Below are 21,371 nucleotides of genomic sequence, written 5' to 3'. Positions count from 1 at the left end.
AACTAAAGTGTAAACACTTTAGCTCTAGTATGGTAGACAATCTTCAAGCCTCCTCCTACCTTCAAAATCAATCCCACCACCAACTAGGTAGATCCTCTCATATTTTGCACTAGAAAAATATGAGGATTTTACTTTGAGAAGAGATTTGTTTCTCCAACAATTGAAGAACAAAAGGAGAGAAAAATTTTTGAGGGAATGTGTGTGAGAAATTTCGGCCAAGGTAGTGGAATGAGAGAGTGAAGTGTTGTCTTGGTGCTTGAAAAAGTTGAGACTCCTTTTTGCATGTCTTGCAATATTTTAATCAAAAGTATTCCACACCTCTTCATCTCCCGAGCATGCAAAACCTAGTGGGCTTGTAACATTTACAAAGGGTCCATGGACTTTTAATTTAATTGTCTCAAACATATTTGAGCCCAATTAGACTTTACTTGATTTTACTCAAGCCCACTAGTTAAATAATTATTTCCAATTGGGCTCTACAAGGCCCAATGTTATTTAATTTATTCAACACTTGAATTAATTTAATTATTTGGACTCTACTAGGCCCACTAGTGTTTAATTAATTTAACACTTGAATTAATTTAATTTAGTCCATAATAATGTTTATGAAAATCACNAAGAACGTCAGAACTCAAGTCTGATAGTACCCAACCAATCATGTTAAACGCCTAGCAGCATCGCTTACATGATTCCCTAGGTATCAAATGATAGTGCCTGCAAGAACCATTCAATTATGGTTAGCGTACAGTACGGTCCCTTCATCTCATATATCCCGACCGATTCGACAACCATTGGTATATCGAGAGTTGTCAATGAATCGATACTATGTGTCATGTTGTAGTTGCATCGATGGTGTAATCTATGAAACCCCTTTCATAATTACCACCATACTCTGATCAGAGATTTCATACTACATACACATAGGATATCCATACCCGAAGGTAAGCGGTGAATCCCCGACTACAATGCATCGACTCCTATATGTTTCGCCAAAACACCCAACCTTGCCACCTGATGACCCCAAGAGAGTCGGTAAACAAGTCAAAGTGTAATGCTAGCACATAGAGTCTCAATGTTGTCCCGGGTCATAAGAACTAATGGTGTACAACCATAAACTAGGAAGTTTCCACTCGATAAGTGAGAACAACTTGGAAAGTCCTTTATGGAGGGTTGTTCAGTGCACTCTACCAGGAGCACCTATCTGCATGCTCGGACATGACAATGTCTCCTACCAATGAAACATGGTACTCACATCGCAGATACTAGTCTCGAACTCGAGCGGCCTATATCCTTCTTAGTGGCGGCTGAATCGACTAGGAACCATTTAGAATATACAGTATTACAAATATGAGTTTCATGATACTCATCATATGAGCATCTCATATTCTTTCTACTATTTGTATATTCAAGGGCTTTATCTATGCAACTAGCATGTGTATACAGATAAAGAAGTGCCAAAATATTAATTTCAAATATTATTAAAATAAAGATTGTTCATACATAGAGTTTAAACATGAACCCTCGGCCAACACTTGGCTCGACGGGCACCTACTCTAACAATGTATGCTTGTATATTCGTCCATATGTCAAATCAATATGTAATTATGAGAATAATTGTTGTAGACTCAAATGATGGATACACAAACATGATAACGTATATGTTGTTCTATATCTCCATTAATCTAGGAATAGGGATGGAAATGGGCGGGGGCGGGGGCGGGTTTGACATCCCCATCCCCATCCCCGTCCCCGTCCCCGAATTCCATCTTACCCCATACCCACTCCAATCCCCATTCTTTCGGGTTCGGGGAGAAACCGCGGGGATCAAGTCCATATCCCCGCCCCCACCCTCGTTTCAAAAATATTAATGGGACAAGACAGGAGCGAGTACGAGGTTTCTTCGAACCAAAACGTATTATTATATATTATTATTAGTGAAATATTAATAATAATACACCTATAGGTAGTTTTAAACAAGTTTATTTTGAAGTAGATATCTGAATGCCAAGTATGGCTCGTAACAATCTATCTTCGGGTGCATACGACGATTCTTTCACCATTTGGGGCGTTAATTTACCTACTAAAATATCACCCGTCTCTACCCAAGTTTCCCACAGCCGAATCTCTTACACTCTTTCAATGGCAGCTAGATGTATAAACAGGTTTTTTCCTGCTTAATAGGACTGTCATCTCCTGTGATGATCATGTCATCAACATATAAAAGTATGACGGCCAGCTGCAGTCCGGCAAAGAAACATGGAATGTTCAAGAATGAAATCTTATTGGAACTATCCATATCCGGTTCATCCTTCAGAACCCTATCACACCCCGGATATGATGAAATAGGATGAATTGAGACAGTATTTTGTAAATACGTAATTATCTTGAATATATTAACCAGTGCTTTCTTTTCCAATCGCCTGGAAGGGACAAAAGAAGGATCTTGTTGTTTCTTCAACACCCCACCCTCGTTTCAAAAATATTAATGAGACAAGACAGGAGCGAGTACGGGGTTTCTTCGAACCAAAACGTATTATTATATATTATTATTAGTCTTAATATTAGATTAATATTTCAAATAATAATATTATTATATTATTAATACTAATAATAATATTATTTTTATTATTAATATTTTTTTGGGACAGTTTCGGGGATGGGGATAATAGCCCCATACCCTCCCCAAACGAACCCAAAACCGAAAAAATCAAGTTCATATATCGTCCCCATTTCGGGTTTTCATCGTGAGTCCCCAAACCCATGGGGAAAATTGTCATCCCTATCTAGAACTTTTGCTTGCATTGTATTATTTGGTCTACGTACCGGAACTGAGAATATTCGAGATTATGCAGGATTATACACGAAAGATCCTTTTTTTGGCTCTCTCTTTAGCCCTATGTCTCTTATCCCAGGAGGTCTTCCTCCACTAGTTTTTCCGGAAAACTCTATTTATTCTAGTGTAGATGACAGATGAGCTTATATTCCTTGGTTTTAATAGGACTCCTTACGAGTGTTGTTTCTATATGCTATTATTTAAAAATAATCAAGTTATTAATGACTGGACGAAACCAAGAAATCACCTTCACGTGTGAAATTATAGATCTCATTTAAGATCAAACAATTCCATCGAATTGAATATTATTTGTATGTGTGATATCATCTACTATACCGGGAATATCAATGAACCCGATTATCTCAATTTCTCAGGATGTCATTTTTTAGCTTCTAGGGTCTATTTCTTAGTTCAAGATCCCTCTTACTAACTGGATTTAGTAGATATGTTCCAACCAAAACAAGAATGGGCTAAGGTTATGAGCTTATAATATGATGATCGAGTCAATTCCATGATTATAAGTTCATTCCATATTGGACTAGGCCGGAATAAGGTTATATACATTCTCAAGGGATCGTCCGAGTGTATCTAAATAGATACTATGTTTACATATAGATCCCATACGTCGTTCCATTCAATTTCAGATTAGGAATAGGTGTAATCGGACATGGTTTTTTTTTTTCCCATATCTCTTGTTATTTTGGGGACCCTATTCACATCGTTGAGCTTTTATTGAATCGAGAAATAAAATAAGTTTGATTGGCCATCTTTTTTTATATTTGCTATATGCATAAGACATTATATGCTCCGGATATTTCAAATCGAAGTAATTGTTGTTCAACTAGGTCTATATGACCGATCAATAGAAGTACTTTACCTTTGTTATATATTTCATACATCACACTAGATAGATATCATATTCTAGAAATATAATGCACTTTCAAGATGTCTTGGTGGTGAAATGGTAGACACATGAGACTCAAAATCCAATGCTAAAGAGCGTGGAGATTTGAGTCTTCTTCAAGGCATAATATTGAGAATTCTCGTTGAATGAACAATTCAATAAGAGAGCTCGGATCAAATCGACTGGAATAAGTTCGACAACGGATCACAGAATCTTGGTGATATTCTCGATTTAATGAACAGAGTCTGCTTTAAAATCGTCTGTCCTACACTCACCCCCGAGTATATGCTTCAATAGGAATTACACAAGGATAGATTAGAAACTCTGGTAAAATGTCCACCCTCACCCAGCAGATAAAGTACATAATCACTCTTTCATAGCCACATATCTTTCCGGCTAAGGAATGAGAAATCTTTCTCCTGTTACATGAATATAATTTTCATTTCATCTGAGAAAAACAATCTTTTTCTTAAAAATGTCTTTGTCATTTGATCCACTGGTTTTCCGTTAGATAGAAACATAGTTGATAAATACTGATAATTCTCGAATATAGTATTAGAACGGAAAGATATATTAGATAATGAATTATTGGTTCTAAGCCATCTTTGACGATTAATCCAATTCAAAAGTACTTTTCTTTTATATTCTTGATAAACCAACGTTTATATATGGATGTAGGAGGATCTGTTTGGGCAGTAAGAAGTTCCTTTGACATCTCTTCATCTACAAATAATTAAAGAATTTCAGCGACAACATTTTACTCTATGAGACTTCTTATCAACATTGTCTGTTAATTTGTAAGAAAATAATTGCCCATCCATTTTATCACAGATTGAGATACAGTACCATACCCTCATATAGAAACAATTTCGAATTTCATTTTACATATTTTGCTTTTAAAAGTTTTCAAGCAAATATTATCTAAGCAAAATCATCGGCTCAACAATCAAATTTAATCAAGTCAGATTATTACATATCCTAATTAATTTAATAAACAATACTTGAATCATAATTCTTGAAAAACAAACCTATAATTCACAATTCACACAAATAACTCAATCAACAAGTTATCTAGTAAATTAACTATATTTTTTCATCACGTTCGTCAAATTCAAATGTTTAAAATGAGGTCTAAAAGAAATAAATAAAAGTGGGTTAAAAACTGGGCTAGAGGTACAAAGTATATAAAAGAGCCATTAAATTAGCGTCTCTTTGTAAGTGTTGCATCCTTATATATATATTTTTAATTAATTTGATTTATATTCAAATGAAAGTAATATCTTATATTCAAATGAAAGTAATATCATAATTATAAAAATTAGAGATGAGTTATTCTCATTTTGAAATTATTATATATTATAATTTGATTTGATTATTTTTACATGAGCGACATACCATAATTGTGAAAATTAGTGATGAACTAAACTGCAATTTTGAAATAATGAATTAAAAAAGTGACAAAAACAAAATCTACAAAATGTGCTAAGTATGTGATTTAACCCACATCTTCTATTTAGGAAACATATGCTCCACCCACAGAGCTACATACATTTTGTAATAAAATTTTGACACTTTATTAATATATTAAGCGGATTATGGCAAGTTGTATTTAAGACCATTGTAAAAATGTCGAAAAACAATAAACACACTATATAAAATTAGTAGTTTTTAATCTCTTTGTTTTTAGTTCTCTATTTCTTCATACCTACGGACTATACATAAACTCTATGTTTCCATCCTATGAAAGATGCAAAGCTCATAAAATGAGTTATTCTAAGCAGAAACTATTTATATCATGAACAACAAACTACTTTCAAAACTTATTTATACATTTCCAACTCAAACTTGGTGCTTACATAAGTTTTAAAATGTAAATGAGGAAAATCAGCTTCATGGGCAAAGTCTTTACCCGACCGAAGTTGCGAAAACCTTCAGTTGCGAAGGAAAGAAATGCAGTTGTTGATGGTGGTGGTTGAGTCGGCAATTCAGCATCATCAGCTTCTGGAGGTAATGAACTGCCACCGGGTGATTGTTGGAGCGAACCCATCAAAGGTGGCGACGGAGGAGAGACATTAGCACCTGAATAGTACTCATAGGCATCATCAGCTTCAGAATTTTCAAGATGTTTTGCACAAATATAAAAGCTCTATTCATATGAAGTATTCATAGGAAAATTGTTCCTCGGTGATTCTAACCATAGGCAAACTATTCATAAGATTAATTGTAATTTGCTCCGGCGACTTTTTTTCCTGTAACTTTTGAACAAAATTTCTTGAATCACACTTTTTTCTCAAGTCAATGAGGTAGTAATTTGTCTATCTATGTGTCTAAATGCATTAACACAAATTTCATGCTCCAAAAACACAGAACAATATCATTTTCTGTGTTACACATCAAACTTCATGACAGTTTTTTATAGGTAGCTTATGATATTCTAAAACTCCACCAATGAATTCATTTCACTGAGAAGTAGAACTAGTTGGCAAAGAAGATTTATCCATCACATATTTTGACATGGGACAAGTGGTCTTTCATCTTCCCAATATGTTCTTATTTGATTCACCCAGGAACATGTTCTCACTTTATTTACTCGAAATTGGTTTCGAAAAATTAAATAAATGAAACTTATTTATCCATGACATAGATTACACTTAATCAATACAATTATACAGGTTAGAAACAAACATCCTACAGGGGTCCCTCTTGCATGTAGATAAATGTCCAAAGTAACCACAAAATGTAAAGATTTTTACCAGAATTGCGTGGAGTGGATCTACCAGGACCTGATAGATAAAATCGGTACAAGTGTTCAGCACATGATATCAGCGTATCAGATAGGAAGAAAGATATGGAAATTACCTGTTATTGCCTGAAGAGGAGGCAAGGCAGACGATTCTGAAGAGTAAAACAACCCAGCAGGATGAAATAAAGAAGAATTGAGGAACTTAATGCTATAACTAAAATTGAACATTCTCAAGATATTCAACTATTTACGACAAGAATCTGAAGATCTTTCCAGAAATTCATAATTAAATCAACCAATAATTTGTTACAGTTCATGTACACATTATACTGAAAATGAACAATTGAGGGAAACAGAGGCGTAAATCGCTAAAATAAAATTCGTGAGACAAAATATAGAGAAGTAAACGACCAGATCAAAGTTAGCCCACGAAAGCACAAAGTATTCAGATCAAACCTGAACATAGAGTCCCCAGCGAGAAACTTGCCTCGGAATCGTGATGCTTCGCGGGACAAACAGAAGTCAGAGACAGCAGCTTCGAGGAATTGAGCGGAAATCCAAGCATTCCAGGTCGGAGGAGGAAATAGCACAGGCATACAGCGGATCCGGTGGAGAAAGCGGTGGAAATGTCATCGCAGCACTGAGGGGGAGGGGATTCGGTGAGGTTGTTGGGGGAGTCTGACACGTAGGGGAGACATGTCGTGAAGGTTACCAGCTCATCGGAGCACGCAGATGGATGTGGTGTTGCGGCGGTGGCGAACTGGAGGAGGAGGATGAGGGCGGCGTGAAGGACAAGGGGCCGGCTCATGGCGCGGAGATAGGATGACGGTTATTTGATTGCGTTAGCAAGTGGCGCGAAAGATAACCATATAAACAGGCTAATTGTAACTACTAAAAAAGAACAATGTACGACCGAAATATCGTACAACAGTTTTTACAATAATTAAATTTTATTATTATATTGTAATATTTTGTATTGAACTTATCATGAGACGTTGATAAATGAAATTTTTGTATTGAATTTTTTGTGTTGTAAGAATTGTTGTACAAATTTGGTTGTATATGTAGCATTGCTCTTAAAAAAAACACTGATTTTAATGCATAAATCTGTATTTATTACATATATTTTTTAATTCAATTATTTTTCGTCAAAAATAAACAATATATATATTATATATTACATGAATTTCAAACATAAATATTTTTAACATATATGTTGTTTTTAAGGTAAAAAGAAGTATATTTCCCAATACCTTTAGATTGAAGTGGTACACCAGGCATGTTACATTCCCAGGGAAGCGAAATCGCTAGCGTCCGGTAGACGGGAATTCGGAACGGCACATAATCTGACGAAAACCGTCCTTGCTATTACCCATATGGGAAGCAAGTGAAGTGCAACAGGCAGGTGCATGGAGGGGTGGTCGTGGTGTTAAGAATGCCGATAGCGACGAAGTTTACGCAGGGCGTGATCGTCGAAGACGTGCATGGAGTACTGGTTGTGATCTACCCAAATGTAGGGGAAAACATGAGTGGAGATGGATACAATTAGTGTTGCAAGGCCATATTAGTTAAATTGTAATTTCCCTCAAAACATTTTAGTTAAATTACATAGAAGTAGGTCACCCACCATATTAACCACTTAGACTTAGCTTATATATATATCTAATACCAAAACTTCATAAACTAGAAAAAAGTAGGTAACCAAAAACCAAAATTTGCATTTGACTAACTAATCCACCCTTATAAATTCCCCTAAAACCCCCAAAAAGGAGCCAAACCCCTCAATAGAACACCAAAATTTTCGTTGTTTCACAAACATTTCCATCAAGAATTCAAATATGTCACCCCAAAAAGTTTTAATAACCTTAAACATATTGATTCTCGTACCCATGCTTTGGTCCGACGTCCTCTCGCAATCCGACGACTGTACTAAGGTGATCATTAGCATGTCACCTTGCCTGAATTACATCACCGGGAACTCCTCCGTTCCATCTGTCGCCTGCTGCACACAGCTCGACACCGTTGTCCGGACCCAACCACAGTGCTTGTGCAAGGTGCTTAACGGTGGAGGCTCAAACATGGGGCTGAACATTGATCAGACTCAAGCTTTAGAGCTGCCCAAGACTTGTAAAGTTCAAACTCCACCAGTTAGCCGATGCAATGGTACGTAAGAAGTTTTTGGTCATATTTACACTCGGTCTTAAACTTTTTGGTCATATTTCCATTTCTGATACAACACAAAATCGATGAGAAACCAGTAAAAGCGTGAACGAAAAGTTCGATTTTCTACGGGTTTGATTGAACTTTTAAGTTGATGCCTTGTTGAATTTGCAGCTGCCGCCTCTCCATCTGGCTCTCCTTCAACGCCAAATTCTCCTAAAACAAACCCTTCTTCAGGTATATATACTACTTCTCTTCCAGATGGTCAATCAAGATTTTCATCCACTATTAGGCTACTATGAGAAGTGATCTTGCAAAAGATTTGTACCGTGTTTGAATTCAATTCAAGAGTGCATTTAAGAAACAAAAATTAAAGCTATTCCCATTTATGAGGAAGAAAAGCCAGGGGAAATGTTTCAAAACATGTATATAACAAAATATAATCATGCAGAGTAACAAGTTAAATTATAGCTGTCGGATTTCGAACATCTTTCGCCCGCTACAAAAAAAACTATTCTTTAGAAGCGTTTTTTCAAGAGCGGCTCCAAAACTGAAATTGAAATTTGAATATGAGTGAGTAGACAGTTGACAGTCTCATGAATATATTTTCGTAAGATGGATCGACCCGATCCATATTTAACAGATAAAAAACCACTTTTTCACAGATTAAAAACTAGTTTTTAAGAGATTAAAACCTTAAGATTGCAATATGATTCAGGAGGAATATCAAGAACAGTGCCGTCAGCTGGAGATGGTTCCTCGGATGCAGCTTCCTCGAAGTTGTTTGTTCCCGTTATGATTCTTGCTGTGTTCATAGTATCATATGTCTCAACTTTCAACATGGCTTGAATATTTTCTACCACCTCATTTCTCTCTTTTGAATGCAGTTGACGAAATTTTTTTCAGCAAAATTGAGTTGTTGGTTATGTATGTAATGTTCGCATCACTGCGATTTTGGTCATCTACGTTGTAAAATTTTAGCATAAAAAATGTAACGATGTACTTCGAAGACTTGGTCCGTTGTACTTCTTTCTTCGTTATTTTTGAGTAAATTTATGAGGTTGTATGCTCGATTATCTTTGTTCTTTTTGTCAAAAAACATTATTGATAATCCTATTATTTTCCTTATGTCACGCCCCCGGCCCAGAGCCAATGACACTGCCAAATCTTGGAAAGTCATGATTAAATTTTAGAAAATGTTTGCTTTTGAGTTGCATAAATTCTCTAAAAAAAACCAGTTTATTGAATCGAAGTTTTACAATTCAAAAGCAAATACAGTAGCAAAGTAAAAATTTCAAATCAGAACAACTAAATTTCTTGAAATAACAACGAAAACATCATGAAAATTCTAACCAACAGCTTCTACCAGACCCAAAGTTATGTTTGTTCCTACTCCTTGATCTCATTTTCGCTCTTATGTTCTAGAAGGATTGAATATATGAGTAATATGGCTGTCATTTACTAAATAGAGGAAATATAATTCATGATTTTTACAAAAATAACATTCTCAAGTAGTGATAAATAAAACATGATAAGAATTATATATGTATACATAATTTCACAATAAATACATAACAAAACTTAAAAATATAACCGATCTAATTTCTTTCAGAATAATTCAAGAACATACTGAAAATCCTCTAATTTCCTCATGGATATTGCCCTATACTATATATGACTTCTCTAAGAGGTGATGTCATATTATCGGTTATAATCTCACCACATCATGTCCATAATATAAAATAATTTAAAATTTCCTTATGACTACCGGTATGATCAATTTCCCTAATTGTTATTTCTCTAGGGGTGAAACCATAACATTCGTTCATCCAACGGATAAAGAATATGAAAATCTTAGAACAACGGATTTTTATTCATGAGACGTGTCAACCCTGCACATATTTATAATAAAAGTGATACTTTTGGCAAAAAAATTAATATTTTTTCGTGGGTGACTCAAATAGAATATATGTATTACAAAATTGGCTAATGAGACCGTTTTACATGAGTTTTTTTGGTACTTTTATACGTTTTCAGATTTTATAATAATGCCGTTTATATGTATATCAAGTTTTAAACAGCTCGATTAGATAATTATATAGAAAATCAAACATAAAAGAGATTTGAGTTTCATCACAAACATTGTTGATGGTATATGTTAATGGTGAAAAAAAGAGAGGTTATGAGATTGAACATTAAATTTGTTCTTCCTGGATTTTTTATTGAGATCCAAAAGACATGCGTAAAAGAAATCTTCCTAGATACAATAAAATTATCTTTTATCACCATGGCTTGTAATTCAAAATACAAAAGAAAAAACAGATAATATGGAAGAGAAGATCAACATCTTAATGATTGGTTAGATTTAGGTAGTGTTTGAAAGAGCTTATTTTAATATATTAACGGTTTCTACATACAATTTTCAAACATTTAATTGGTTAGAAGCTCAAAAACACTTGAAATAAGTTCTTGCAAATACTTCCTTACATTAATCCTAGCAAAATTTCAAGATCAGAAAAAAGAAATTATTCATCAAGCAATATGTGGAGAAGTTGTTGCATGTGTTAGAATTTCGAGGGGGTTTTTTTTTTTTAATCTCATATCCATATCTTTTTCAGTATAAAGGTACGAACACAAGACAGACTTATGGTACATATATTTGCATGTTTTTTTCCCACAATTTTCGACAAATATAAAATACATATTACTGCTTTAAAGATGTGAGGTTGAAAATAAATAATGTCCACAATACTAAGCATACAACAATCAAAATTTACGATGTCATTATAATTTATATTTTGCTAGCTTAACGAATTTTGTTTTAAATGAAATGGCTGATGGCTCCTACATACAACACACACGTCTTCTTCTGGCTATAAAAATATGTAACGGGCATATCGAGTTTTTTTTTTTTTTTTTTTTTTAAGGGAGAACGAGTTTTAACATAGCTGATTTATTTAACCCCAAAAAAACATTCTAAAAACTAGTGACCCTTGACATACGTTACGTGCTTCTACAATTTTTTTTATAATTAATTCAATTTATATTAAAATAAAATTAATATTATAATTATAAAGAATAGTGAAAAGTCACACTGCAATTTAAAATTATTATATTCAAACGTGGTCATATAGTAATAGTTAAAAATGGACTAAATTGCAATTAGAAATGATAGAATTAAAAAAATAAAAAGGAAAAAGATTAAACTACAATTTTGAAATGATGAATTAAAATGCAAAACAACAAAATAAACTACGACACCTGATGCCCTAAATATTCAACCATGCTCGAGTCCTATTTCTTCCCGAGGACCTTAAACGCAACCCATCGAGCACGACTCGTACGAATTCGATGTCATCTCTAGACCAGCTCAGCCATTTCTTCTTGAGCACCTCGGCCGAGTTTGGTGTTCGGCCAAGTCATGGGCAGAGCTCGGCCGAGCGGCTCGGCCAAGTCATGGGTAAAACTCGGCCGAGCCTTAGTGCTTGGCCGAGCCACCGATGGCCGAGCCTTGTGCTCGGCCGTGCTCGGCCGATACACTGATGGCCGAGCCCTAGTGCTTGGCCAAGCCCTGATGCTCGGCCAACACCTAGGCAGAGCTTGGCCTCTCTGCCGAGCCATGGTGGCCGAACCTTGGCCAGAGCTCAGCCGAACCTCGGGTAACCGAGCCCAACCAGCGCCCAGAGCAGGGTTCTGTTAAGCACAGGTGCTTGTGACATGAATCGCATGCCCAGGCGTCCTGTGTCTATCCTAAAAACCTTGCCAAATGTCAAAAGCGTGAATGACCTTTAAGTATGATAGAATCTCGTCGTATGATTAGATGCGACAACAAATCCGGCCCGAACTTGCATGCTAGAATCTCGCCGTATGATCAGATGCGACAAGAAATCCGGCCCGAACTTGCAGTGATTGGAGAAGAGTTTAATTTTATAGGTCAATTTACCTAAAATAGACTTCGGCGCAGTAGGATAAGAAGTCCTCTCAACCACTATAAATACCCAAGTATATTTCATGGTTGAGGGCATTGAGACATGAACTTTCTTTAGCACTATTCCACATATTGTATCTTCCCATTTCTTTATTCCTAACCATAAAATTCGATAAAAACATTAGAGTGGTCACGCCGGAGAAATTCTCAGCACCTTTCAATATCCGCTAGTTTGTATAGACCGGTGGTGGTCCATCCGCTCCGGTTCACACATTGCTGATCTGAAGTTCAAGCTCACTAGACCGGACCCAGGGAAAATTTGGTATCATCAATTGGCGCCGTTTGTGGGAAAATTGGAAAGAGAGATAAGATGGCAAGTACCAGGAGTCGATCGGGAGAGGACAATCAACCAACGTCCAACATGGCAGAGCTCGTCCGGCTGATCACTACGACTGTAGAACAAGTCTTGGCGCAGAGACCAGACAACAATCCCCCTCCAGGAGAAGATCATGAAGCTCAGAGGCAAGAGATACAAAGTTTAAGGGAAGAGATGGAACATCTTAGAGAAGAAAGGAATGCGCCCCCTCCTCCCCCCCTTCTGGCTTGGGGGATCCCTTTCTCGGCCGAGATATTGGCTGCCGAATTGCCTCAAAATTTCAGATTCCCTAACGTCGGAGAATACGACGGTTCGGGGGATCCGGAAGAGCACCTATCCCGGTTCGAGAACGCGGCGTCGTTGCACCAATACTCAGACCCGATCAAATGTAGGGTCTTCCTAACTACTTTGGTCAGGTCATTCCAGCAGTGGTTCAATTTACTTAGGCCGGGGACCATCAAAACTTTTCAAGACTTCGGAAGAGCTTTTCTCCACCAATTTGCAAGCAGCAAGAAACATCCATTGACGTCTCTAAATTTATTCAATGTTAAACAACAAGAACAGGAGAGCCTACGAGATTTTGTTAAGAGGTTCAACAAGATGGTCATCGATGTTCCCTCGGCTACTCCGAATATACTGATAAGTGCCTTTACACAAGGACTAAGAGGTGGTGACTTTTTCAAGTCGTTGGTAAAAAAGCCCCCAACTACTTTTGAAGAACTGTTGGCTAGGGCAGAGAAGTATATGAACGTGGAAGAAGTACAAATGGCTAGGAAAAGCGAACCGAAGGCCTCGGTCAAGGCTACGCGAGACGTTCGACCCACTAACCTTGTGCCAAGGGTCGGGCGTTTCGAACCACCTACGTTGCTGGGACAGTTCGCCGCTTACACACCTTTGAAGGTCAACAAATCCCGAGCATTGGAGCTATGTGATGAGCGACAACTCATTCGAAGACCTCGGAGTAGTGACAGAGGACCTCGTAATCCCAGGTCAGAGAGGTATTGTGGATTTCACAAGGATTATGGTCATACTACCGATGAATGTCTCATTTGAATCAAGAAATAGAACGAATCATCCAAGGAGATCCAGAAATGAAAGCAATTCTAGCCAGCCCAGGTGGTGGACACCGACCCCCTAAGAGAACTCGAGAGGAAAGTGATCTTGAAAGGATAAGAGCTCCGAATCAAAGGGAAAATTTTCAAAATGCTAACCCAAATATGAGGAAGGCGGAACCCCGAGAACAACAACCCCCTCGAGGGATAATTAATATGATATCGGGTGGGCCTACAGACGGAGACTCCAACCGGGCCAGGAAAGCTAACAGCAGAAGATTGGAGAACAGGGAGATTAGTAGCCCTGGAACACGCTCAGGACCAATGATTTCTTTTGGACCCGAGGACATGAAGGGAGTGGCTGACCCGCATAATGATGCTTTGGTTATCCGAGCCATGATCGCCAATTATGAGGTTGCACGTATCTTTGTGGACTCCGGAAGTTCTGTCAATGTTCTATTTAAAGAGGCAATGGATCAGATGGACTTGAGCCTATCTCCACGGCTTTGTTTGGATTCACGGGGCATGCAATACTCCCCATTGGAGTCATCAACCTCCCTCTCTCTTTGGGGAGTGGGGATACTAGAAAGACCAGGATTATCAAGTTTGTGATAGTTGATGCCCTCTCATCATATAATGCTATTATGGGGAGACCAGCCATGGCCGCTTTCATGGCAATTGCCTCGGTTCTGCACCAGAAGATCAAGTTCCCTGTCGGAGAAGCTGTAGGAGAGGTTAAGGGAGATCAAAAGATTTCTCGAAAATGTTATGTGGAAGAAGTAAGGGTTGAGCAGAAGTCGGCTAAAATTGAACATACAAGTCGACCTGAATCTAGGGGATTCGATCAACTACATCTAATCGAAGAAGCAGAGGAGGTGACTTCGAAAGACGTGTGTGAGGAGCTTATCCTAAATCCCCCATCCGGGGTCGTGAGGATAGCCCGAACCTTGAAAGAACCCTTGAAGGAACAATTGGTCCGGTGTTTGGAGAAAAATAAAGATGTGTTCGCTTGGTGTCCGTAAAAAACTCCAAGGGGTTAGGAGGGAGGTGATGGAGCATAAGCTGAATGTCTTGAATGAATGCCGACCTGTGATTCAGAAGAAGAGGCATTTCGGCCCCGAAAAAGACGCTATCATCAAGGAGCAAGTGCAAGATTTATTAAGAGTAGGACACATTCAAGAAATCTATTTCCCGACATGGTTATCTAATGTTGTCTTGGTTCCTAAATCGGCTGGAAAATGGCGGATGTGTGTGGACTTCCGTTACTTAAACCGGGCCTGCCCCAAAGACTATTATCCTCTCTCGAGGATAGATCAATTGGTCGATTCCACGGCAGGACACGAGCTCCTTTGTTTTCTCGATGCATATCAAGGATATCACCAAATTCCCTCGGCCGAAAAGGACAGAAGCAAGGTCAGTTTTATCACATCCGAGGGGACATTCTGTTATGTAGTAATGTATTTTGGATTAAAGAATGCTGGCACTATCTATCAAAGGCTTATGGATAAGGTCTTCAAAAAGCAGATGGGGAAGAACGTTGAGGTCTATGTAGATGATATATTGATCAAGTCCAAGACAGTCGATCAGTTTGTAACAGATCTGGAGGAAATCTTTCAGACTCTGCGAGAGTACAGGTTGAAGCTGAACCCTAGCAAGTGTGTGTTCGGGTTTCAGACGGGCAAGTTTTTGGGGTATATGGTGACTCGCAGAGGCATTGAGGCTAATCCAGAAAAGGTGCAAGCACTATCCTCTATGAGTTCTCCTCGAAATATCCAAGAAGTGCAGCGATTGACAGGAAGGATCGCCGCTCTAGCCCGATTCATATCTCGATCCGCAGATAAAAGTTTCCCATTCTTTAAGGTACTTCAGAAAGCTAAAAATTTCGAGTGGAATGATCAGAGTGAGAAAGCACTGCAGGAGCTGAAAACTTATCTTAGGGAACTCCCTATCTTGAATAAACCCGTCACTGGAGAGGAGCTCTTTGTGTACTTAGCAGTCACTCCTCAGGCTGCAAGTTTGGTTCTAGTCAGAAGAGAGGATGCAATTCATCAGCCGGTCTATTTTGTGAGTCATGCTTTAAAGGGAGCAGAGCTCAATTATACTACTCAGGAAAAGTTGGCCTTGGCCCTCGTCATCATGGCCAGAAAATTGAGACCTTATTTCTTATCACATCCTATCACTGTCCTCACTAACAGCGTCCTGGGGAAGATTGTCTCACATCTCGATACCTTAGGAAGATTGATTAAGTGGGTGACCGAGCTCAGTGAATACGATATCAAGTTTAAGCCCAGAAATGCTATTAAAGCCCAAGCTTTAGCCGACTTTCTATCGGAGATTGTTCAAGTATAGGAGGAAGAACAATGGAAAATCTTTGTAGATGGTTCTTCTTGTCGAACAGGAAGTGGGGTCAGAATCGTGATAATATCTCCTTGGGGGGAAGAGACCAAAGTAGCGGTGAGGCTGAACTTCCGGGCCTCCAATAACGAGGCCGAGTACGAAGCACTTTTGGTCGGGCTAAGGGCTGCCCGAAGTATGGGTGCTACTCGGGCCGTCCTCTATTCTGATTCTCAATTGGTAATACAGCAAAGTAAGGGTAAGTTCGAAGTGAAAAATGAGAAGATGGTCAGATACGCCCAAGCTATTGAAAAAGCTAAGGAAGACTTCTCAGAGTTAATCATGAAACAAATCTCTCGAGCTGAGAACGAAACGGCGGATAGGTTGGCCAAGATGGCCAGTTCTCTTGATCAGCCCACGGAGCCAAAACTAATCGGACAAGAGCTTGTCTCTCAAATTGATCACCTTCAAGCTGGGAAAGTAAATATGTTGGAAGAAGATTGGAGATATGAGGTTCAGCAATACTTATGTCATGGGAAAGTCCCGGCTGAACCAAAAAGAGCTCGAGAAGTCAAGAGGAGAGCACTCCGCTTCTCGCTCTTGTATGGGATACTGTATAAGAGGTCTTTTTCTAGACCTCTCTTGAAATTCTTGTGACCAGAGGAGGCTGATTATGTCCTTCGAGAAATCCATGAAGGATGTTGTGGTAATCACCTGGGGAGTATAGCTCTGGCTCGGAAAGCTTTAATGGCAGGTTTCTTCTGGCCAACCATGAAAAAAGATGCGCTCATGATGGTGAGGTCCTGTTATAATTGTCAAAAACATGCTAATTTACAATGGCAACCAGCCAAACTTATGAGGTCAGTTGTTTCCCCTTGCCCTTTCGATCAATGGGGAATAGATATTGTGGGATCATTTCCCGTAAGCACAGGTCAAAGGAAATTCTTATTGGTAGCAGTAGATTATTTTTCTAAATGGGCTGAAGCTGAACCGTTGGCCAAAATCACTGAAGGAGAGATCTTAAAATTTTTATGGAAGAACCTAGTGTGTCGGTTTGGGATACCAAGGAGGCTTATATCTGACAATGGGAGACAGGTTTGTGGTTCTAAAATTCAAGAATGGTGTAAGGAGATTAAGATAGAGCAGATATTTACATCGGTGGCTTATCCCCAAAGCAACGGACAAGTCGATGTCACTAATTGATCCATTGTGCACGCCCTTAAAACACGTCTGGACTCTGCCAAAGGAAAATGGGTTGAGGAATTACCTAGTGTATTGTGGGCTTACCGAACAACGGCTCGGATCAGAACTGGAGAAACACCGTATAATTTAGTGTATGGTACTGAGGCTGTCCTGCCAGCAGAAATCGGACAGGAAAGTGCTCAGGTGATAGGGTATGGACCAAATAATGATGAATGGAGGGCCATGGATTTGGACCTAGTAGAGGAAAAGAGAAATCGAGCAGCTATTCGGATGGCTGCTTACCAGAAGAGGATGGCTCGAGCATATAACAAAAGGGTGCGGCCCCGGTCGTTCGAAACAAGGGATCTGGTCATGAAGAAAATCCAGTTTCAGGGAGAGAGAGGGAAATTAGACCCGAAATATGAGGCACCCTACAAAGTTATTGGGAAAGCATGAATTGCAGCTTACTATCTAGAAGATGCTGAGGGAAAGAAAACCAAGCGCCCATGGAACGTCCAACACTTGAAGAAATATTATGCTTAGTCATAGTCTCAACCCATCATGTTAGTTTTGTCTTTATTTTTTAAAATTATGTTTTTATTTTCAAAACCATGAATAAAGAATTGGGCGTTGATATATCATCTCTCTTAATCGAAATAAACTTGGAAAAGTCCGACCTCGCGTTCGGAAATAAAAAGAAAGTCCGACCTAGGGTTTGGCACGATTAAAAGTCCGACCTCGTCCAACACTTGAAGAAATATTATGCTCCTCGCGTTCGGCACGATTAAAAGTCCGACCTCGCGCTCGGCACGATTAAAAGTCCGACCTCGCGTTCGGCACGATTAAAAGTCCGACCTCGCACTCGGCAATAAAAAAAAAGTCCGACCTCACGATCGGCACGATTAAAAGCCCGACCTCGCTCTCGGTACGAAACAAAGTTCGACCTCAAGCTCGGTCCGAGGAAAAGTCCGACCTCAAACTCGGTCCAAGGCAAAGTCCGACCCCGTGATTAGCACGATTAAAGGGTCGATCTCGAGCTCGACACGAAACAAAGTCTGATCTCCCAGTACAAGGGATCAGATCCGAACTAAACATGATATTTTATCAACCTTTCTATGATAATAAGTTTATAATTATGAAAATGCACTAGTTCGATTTCTCTTTTTGAAGTTATACGTCTTATCTTTCAAGCAAACCACTTGCTTAATCACATTTCATTAACTTATATGAAAACTAAAGACATAGGTTCAAAACATTGGACAATGATAAAGGAAAAGGAAACATGACGAAGAGAACACTCAAAACAGAAACAGAAGGAGTACAAACATATTGATCAAAAGAGACTTAAAATAAAGAAATGACAGGCGAAGAGCCTGCCCGACTGGCTCTTTCATTTTATTTCGGGGGTCCGAACCTTCACTCTCCATCACCCATCTCTTCATCATCCGGCATGTCCTCTAGGGCCTTAACAACATCGAGGAAAGAGAAAGGGTGTTCGGCTTCAGAATATCCATGGGCTCGTACCTGAGCAATACTCCCATTGAATCCGTGCTCAAAGTAGGAGGTGGCTTTGTTGGAGCAGAACGAATCAAATTCCGAAGAGCGGATGAACTCTTCTTTCTTCTGAAGACACATGGTCTCGGCTTCATTTTCCTTATTGCGCAGTTGTTACTCGAGCTGAAGTGCTCTCTGCTCCGCCCAAGCGGCTTTGTCTTCAAATATTTGTGCTTGAGCTCGGACGGACTCGAGCTCGGCTAAGAAAACCGCTTTCTCTGCCTCATTCTTGGTATGGATATCTTCCATGCGCTTCATAAGCTCCCCGTGTTGGCTGAGGATGTCATTCATGGATTTTTGGGCTCCAAATATTCGATCAGTGACTTCCCCTCCCCAGACAAGAGCCTGCGAAACTCAATATATAAGTTTGTTAAAGAAGAACAGTTGATACAAAAGAGACAAAACTAGTTACCTGCATGAAATTAAGGGACATAGCCTCTATGGCTTGAAGGTCGGTAGCGGCCTTCACGATGGCAAGATCCTCCGAAGATACCAAGTGCCGAACAAAATTTAGAGCGTCCGGTCCGGAAAGATGGGCTATGAAAGAAGTCCCGTGATCGAAAGGTGCCTCCAGCTCGACCTCTTCGAAATCGTGGCTAACGGGAACAGTGGAAGAACTGTGAGTCCCCTTCCCAGAGCCCTTGGGGGTCGGGGATGAACTAGTAATCTTAAGAGTTTTTTTCGTAGGCTGCCCATCAGACTCCATGGATAGTTTCTTCTGTTTCCCTTTGGCTTCGGCGGTAGAAGATTTCAAAGAAGTTCCGACCTCACCTTTCCTCTTTTTCATGTTCTGAAGCATTTCGGACTTCATAATTCTTTCGTCTAAAATAAAAAAAAGAAGATGTCGGGGAAGAGGAGACATAAGAAGCAAAACAAACATATAGTCAGCATAATATTGGTTTTCAATAGGAAAAGGGAAAGGCTATGGGAAATATACCTAGGTCCCCCTCCACTTTGGTTCCCTTCTTGCAGAACCTAAATTCACAAAGAAGATCATCTTGGATCAGGCTTTTGACGTCAAAACACCTTTCCAAGGTGCTAGCAAAGAAGCGGGTCAAGTCAATGACACGCCTGGGTGCGGGAGGATATTTAAGGGTTAACTGATCGGCCCAAGCCATATCGCATTGCCAAGGAAGAGACACTGACTCTACATAAAAATATCTGTTCATCCAACCTTTGTGGGATGAAGGGTTCTCGCCCAGAAAATCGAACTCGGGCCAGGGTGATAGGTAAAACCGACCCATTTTTTTTCTTTTGATTTGTACAAAGCGGTCTAAAAGGGCTACGGAGAGGGGTATATCGAAATACCTGAGCAATACCCCCAAGGCCAGAAGCGTGCTAAAGGAGCTGGGAGCTAATTGACTGGGGCATATAAGATAGTGATCACAAAGGCACTGAACTATCTTGGGGATAGGAAACTGAAGACCCATCTCTATCTGGTTCAAGTAAAATGTACAATATCTGTCGGGGGGAGATGAGCCCTATATGTAATCTCATGGATTCTAATATCGATTTCCGGAGACAACCCTGATAACTCTATAAGCCTAGGAACATCGTCATACCCTAGGACCGAAGCCTTAATTTCGTACCAGAGAAGCTCCGCCGAAGTCTTCGAAGGGGAGGGGGAAGAAATGCCTACAGCTTCATCCATTCCTTAACCAAAATATTGCAATTAACACAGGAAGAAGAACTTACCAAAGTGATCAAGAAGAACAGAGTTGGGAGCGAGAGGTTACCGAACTCAGGACAGTTGGCCGAACCGTGAACGTCGAAAGGGCGGGAAGCACTTTGTAATTTGAGAGATAAATGAAGTGAATTGTGATATTTGAGAATGAAGGGAAGGCCATATTTATAGGAGGGTCAGGCAAAGGAGAACCGTCCCATTAAATCAAGAATAGACGATTAGGATCATGCCCGTTCAAAGACCTCAGGATCCGAACCAGCGTTTGATCCTAGCCGACGAAAATCTTACAAACAACTTGAGCGGTCCAGATCTTCTCGCAACCAAGGTTGAACTCGAGGGCTTAAGGCTCACTCACAGCGATTCACTGGTCTAAAATTCAATACTTCTTTTAGACCACAGATGGGGGGTTACTACTGATGCCCTCAATATTCAACCATGCTCGAGTCCTATTTCTTCCCGAGGACCTTAAACTCAACCCGTTGAGCACGACTCGTACGAATTCGATATCATCTCTAGACGAGCTCAGCCGTTTCTTCTTGAGCACCTCGGCCGAATTTGGTGTTCGGCCAAGTCATGGGCAGAGCTCGGGCGAGCCCTGGTGCTCGGCCAAGCCACTGATGG

At 39.4% G+C, this 21,371-nt stretch overlaps 3 protein-coding genes across 4 annotated transcripts; 2 read left to right on the top strand and 1 right to left on the bottom strand.

The window, feature by feature from the left end:
- Positions 1–5,524: 5,524 nt before the first annotated feature.
- Positions 5,525–7,322, bottom strand: LOC140962175 (non-specific lipid transfer protein GPI-anchored 25). 2 transcript variants are annotated; one of them, XM_073421061.1, is made up of 4 exons: positions 6,937–7,322; positions 6,597–6,632; positions 6,491–6,520; positions 5,525–5,816 (listed from the first exon to the last, which is right to left on the bottom strand). In XM_073421061.1, the coding sequence occupies exons 1-4, from the start codon at positions 7,286–7,288 to the stop codon at positions 5,590–5,592; spliced, it is 645 nt and encodes a 214-aa protein (XP_073277162.1). In that variant the 5' UTR covers positions 7,289–7,322; the 3' UTR covers positions 5,525–5,589. The 2 variants fall into 2 exon arrangements, with proteins under 2 accessions (XP_073277162.1, XP_073277163.1); XM_073421062.1 differs by lacking the exon at positions 6,491–6,520.
- An 865-nt stretch (positions 7,323–8,187) lies between these two features.
- On the top strand, positions 8,188–9,701 carry LOC140962062 (non-specific lipid transfer protein GPI-anchored 5-like). The gene is made up of 3 exons (XM_073420909.1): positions 8,188–8,643; positions 8,815–8,877; positions 9,359–9,701. The coding sequence occupies exons 1-3, from the start codon at positions 8,319–8,321 to the stop codon at positions 9,487–9,489; spliced, it is 519 nt and encodes a 172-aa protein (XP_073277010.1). The 5' UTR covers positions 8,188–8,318; the 3' UTR covers positions 9,490–9,701.
- A 3,237-nt stretch (positions 9,702–12,938) lies between these two features.
- LOC140961012 (uncharacterized) lies at positions 12,939–13,997 on the top strand. The gene has a single exon (XM_073419339.1). The coding sequence runs from the start codon at positions 12,939–12,941 to the stop codon at positions 13,995–13,997; it is 1,059 nt and encodes a 352-aa protein (XP_073275440.1).
- The last annotated feature ends 7,374 nt before the right edge of the window (positions 13,998–21,371 follow it).

The sequence above is a fragment of the Primulina huaijiensis genome, chromosome 16 (genome assembly GCF_012295235.1).
Source record: "Primulina huaijiensis isolate GDHJ02 chromosome 16, ASM1229523v2, whole genome shotgun sequence".
NCBI lineage: Eukaryota > Viridiplantae > Streptophyta > Magnoliopsida > Lamiales > Gesneriaceae > Primulina > Primulina huaijiensis.
Note: the sequence above shows the minus strand (reverse complement) of the source record. Positions and strands in the feature narration are given on the sequence as shown.

Bases quoted from the DNA above. Each gene is read 5' to 3' on its own strand.
- LOC140962175 (XM_073421061.1), bottom strand. From the start codon at position 7,288: ATGAGCCGGCCCCTTGTCCTTCACGCCGCCCTCATCCTCCTCCTCCAG. The intron at 6,633-6,936 runs GTTTGATCTGAA...TTTACTCTTCAG, and splicing joins GCTGGGGACTCTATGTTCAG to AATCGTCTGCCTTGCCTCCT. The intron at 5,817-6,490 runs GTAAAAATCTTT...AGTACTATTCAG, and splicing joins ATCCACTCCACGCAATTCTG to GTGCTAATGTCTCTCCTCCG.
- LOC140962062 (XM_073420909.1), top strand. From the start codon at position 8,319: ATGTCACCCCAAAAAGTTTTAATAACCTTAAACATATTGATTCTCGTA. The intron at 8,644-8,814 runs GTACGTAAGAAG...TTGAATTTGCAG, and splicing joins ACCAGTTAGCCGATGCAATG to CTGCCGCCTCTCCATCTGGC. The intron at 8,878-9,358 runs GTATATATACTA...AATATGATTCAG, and splicing joins TAAAACAAACCCTTCTTCAG to GAGGAATATCAAGAACAGTG.
- LOC140961012 (XM_073419339.1), top strand. From the start codon at position 12,939: ATGGCAAGTACCAGGAGTCGATCGGGAGAGGACAATCAACCAACGTCC.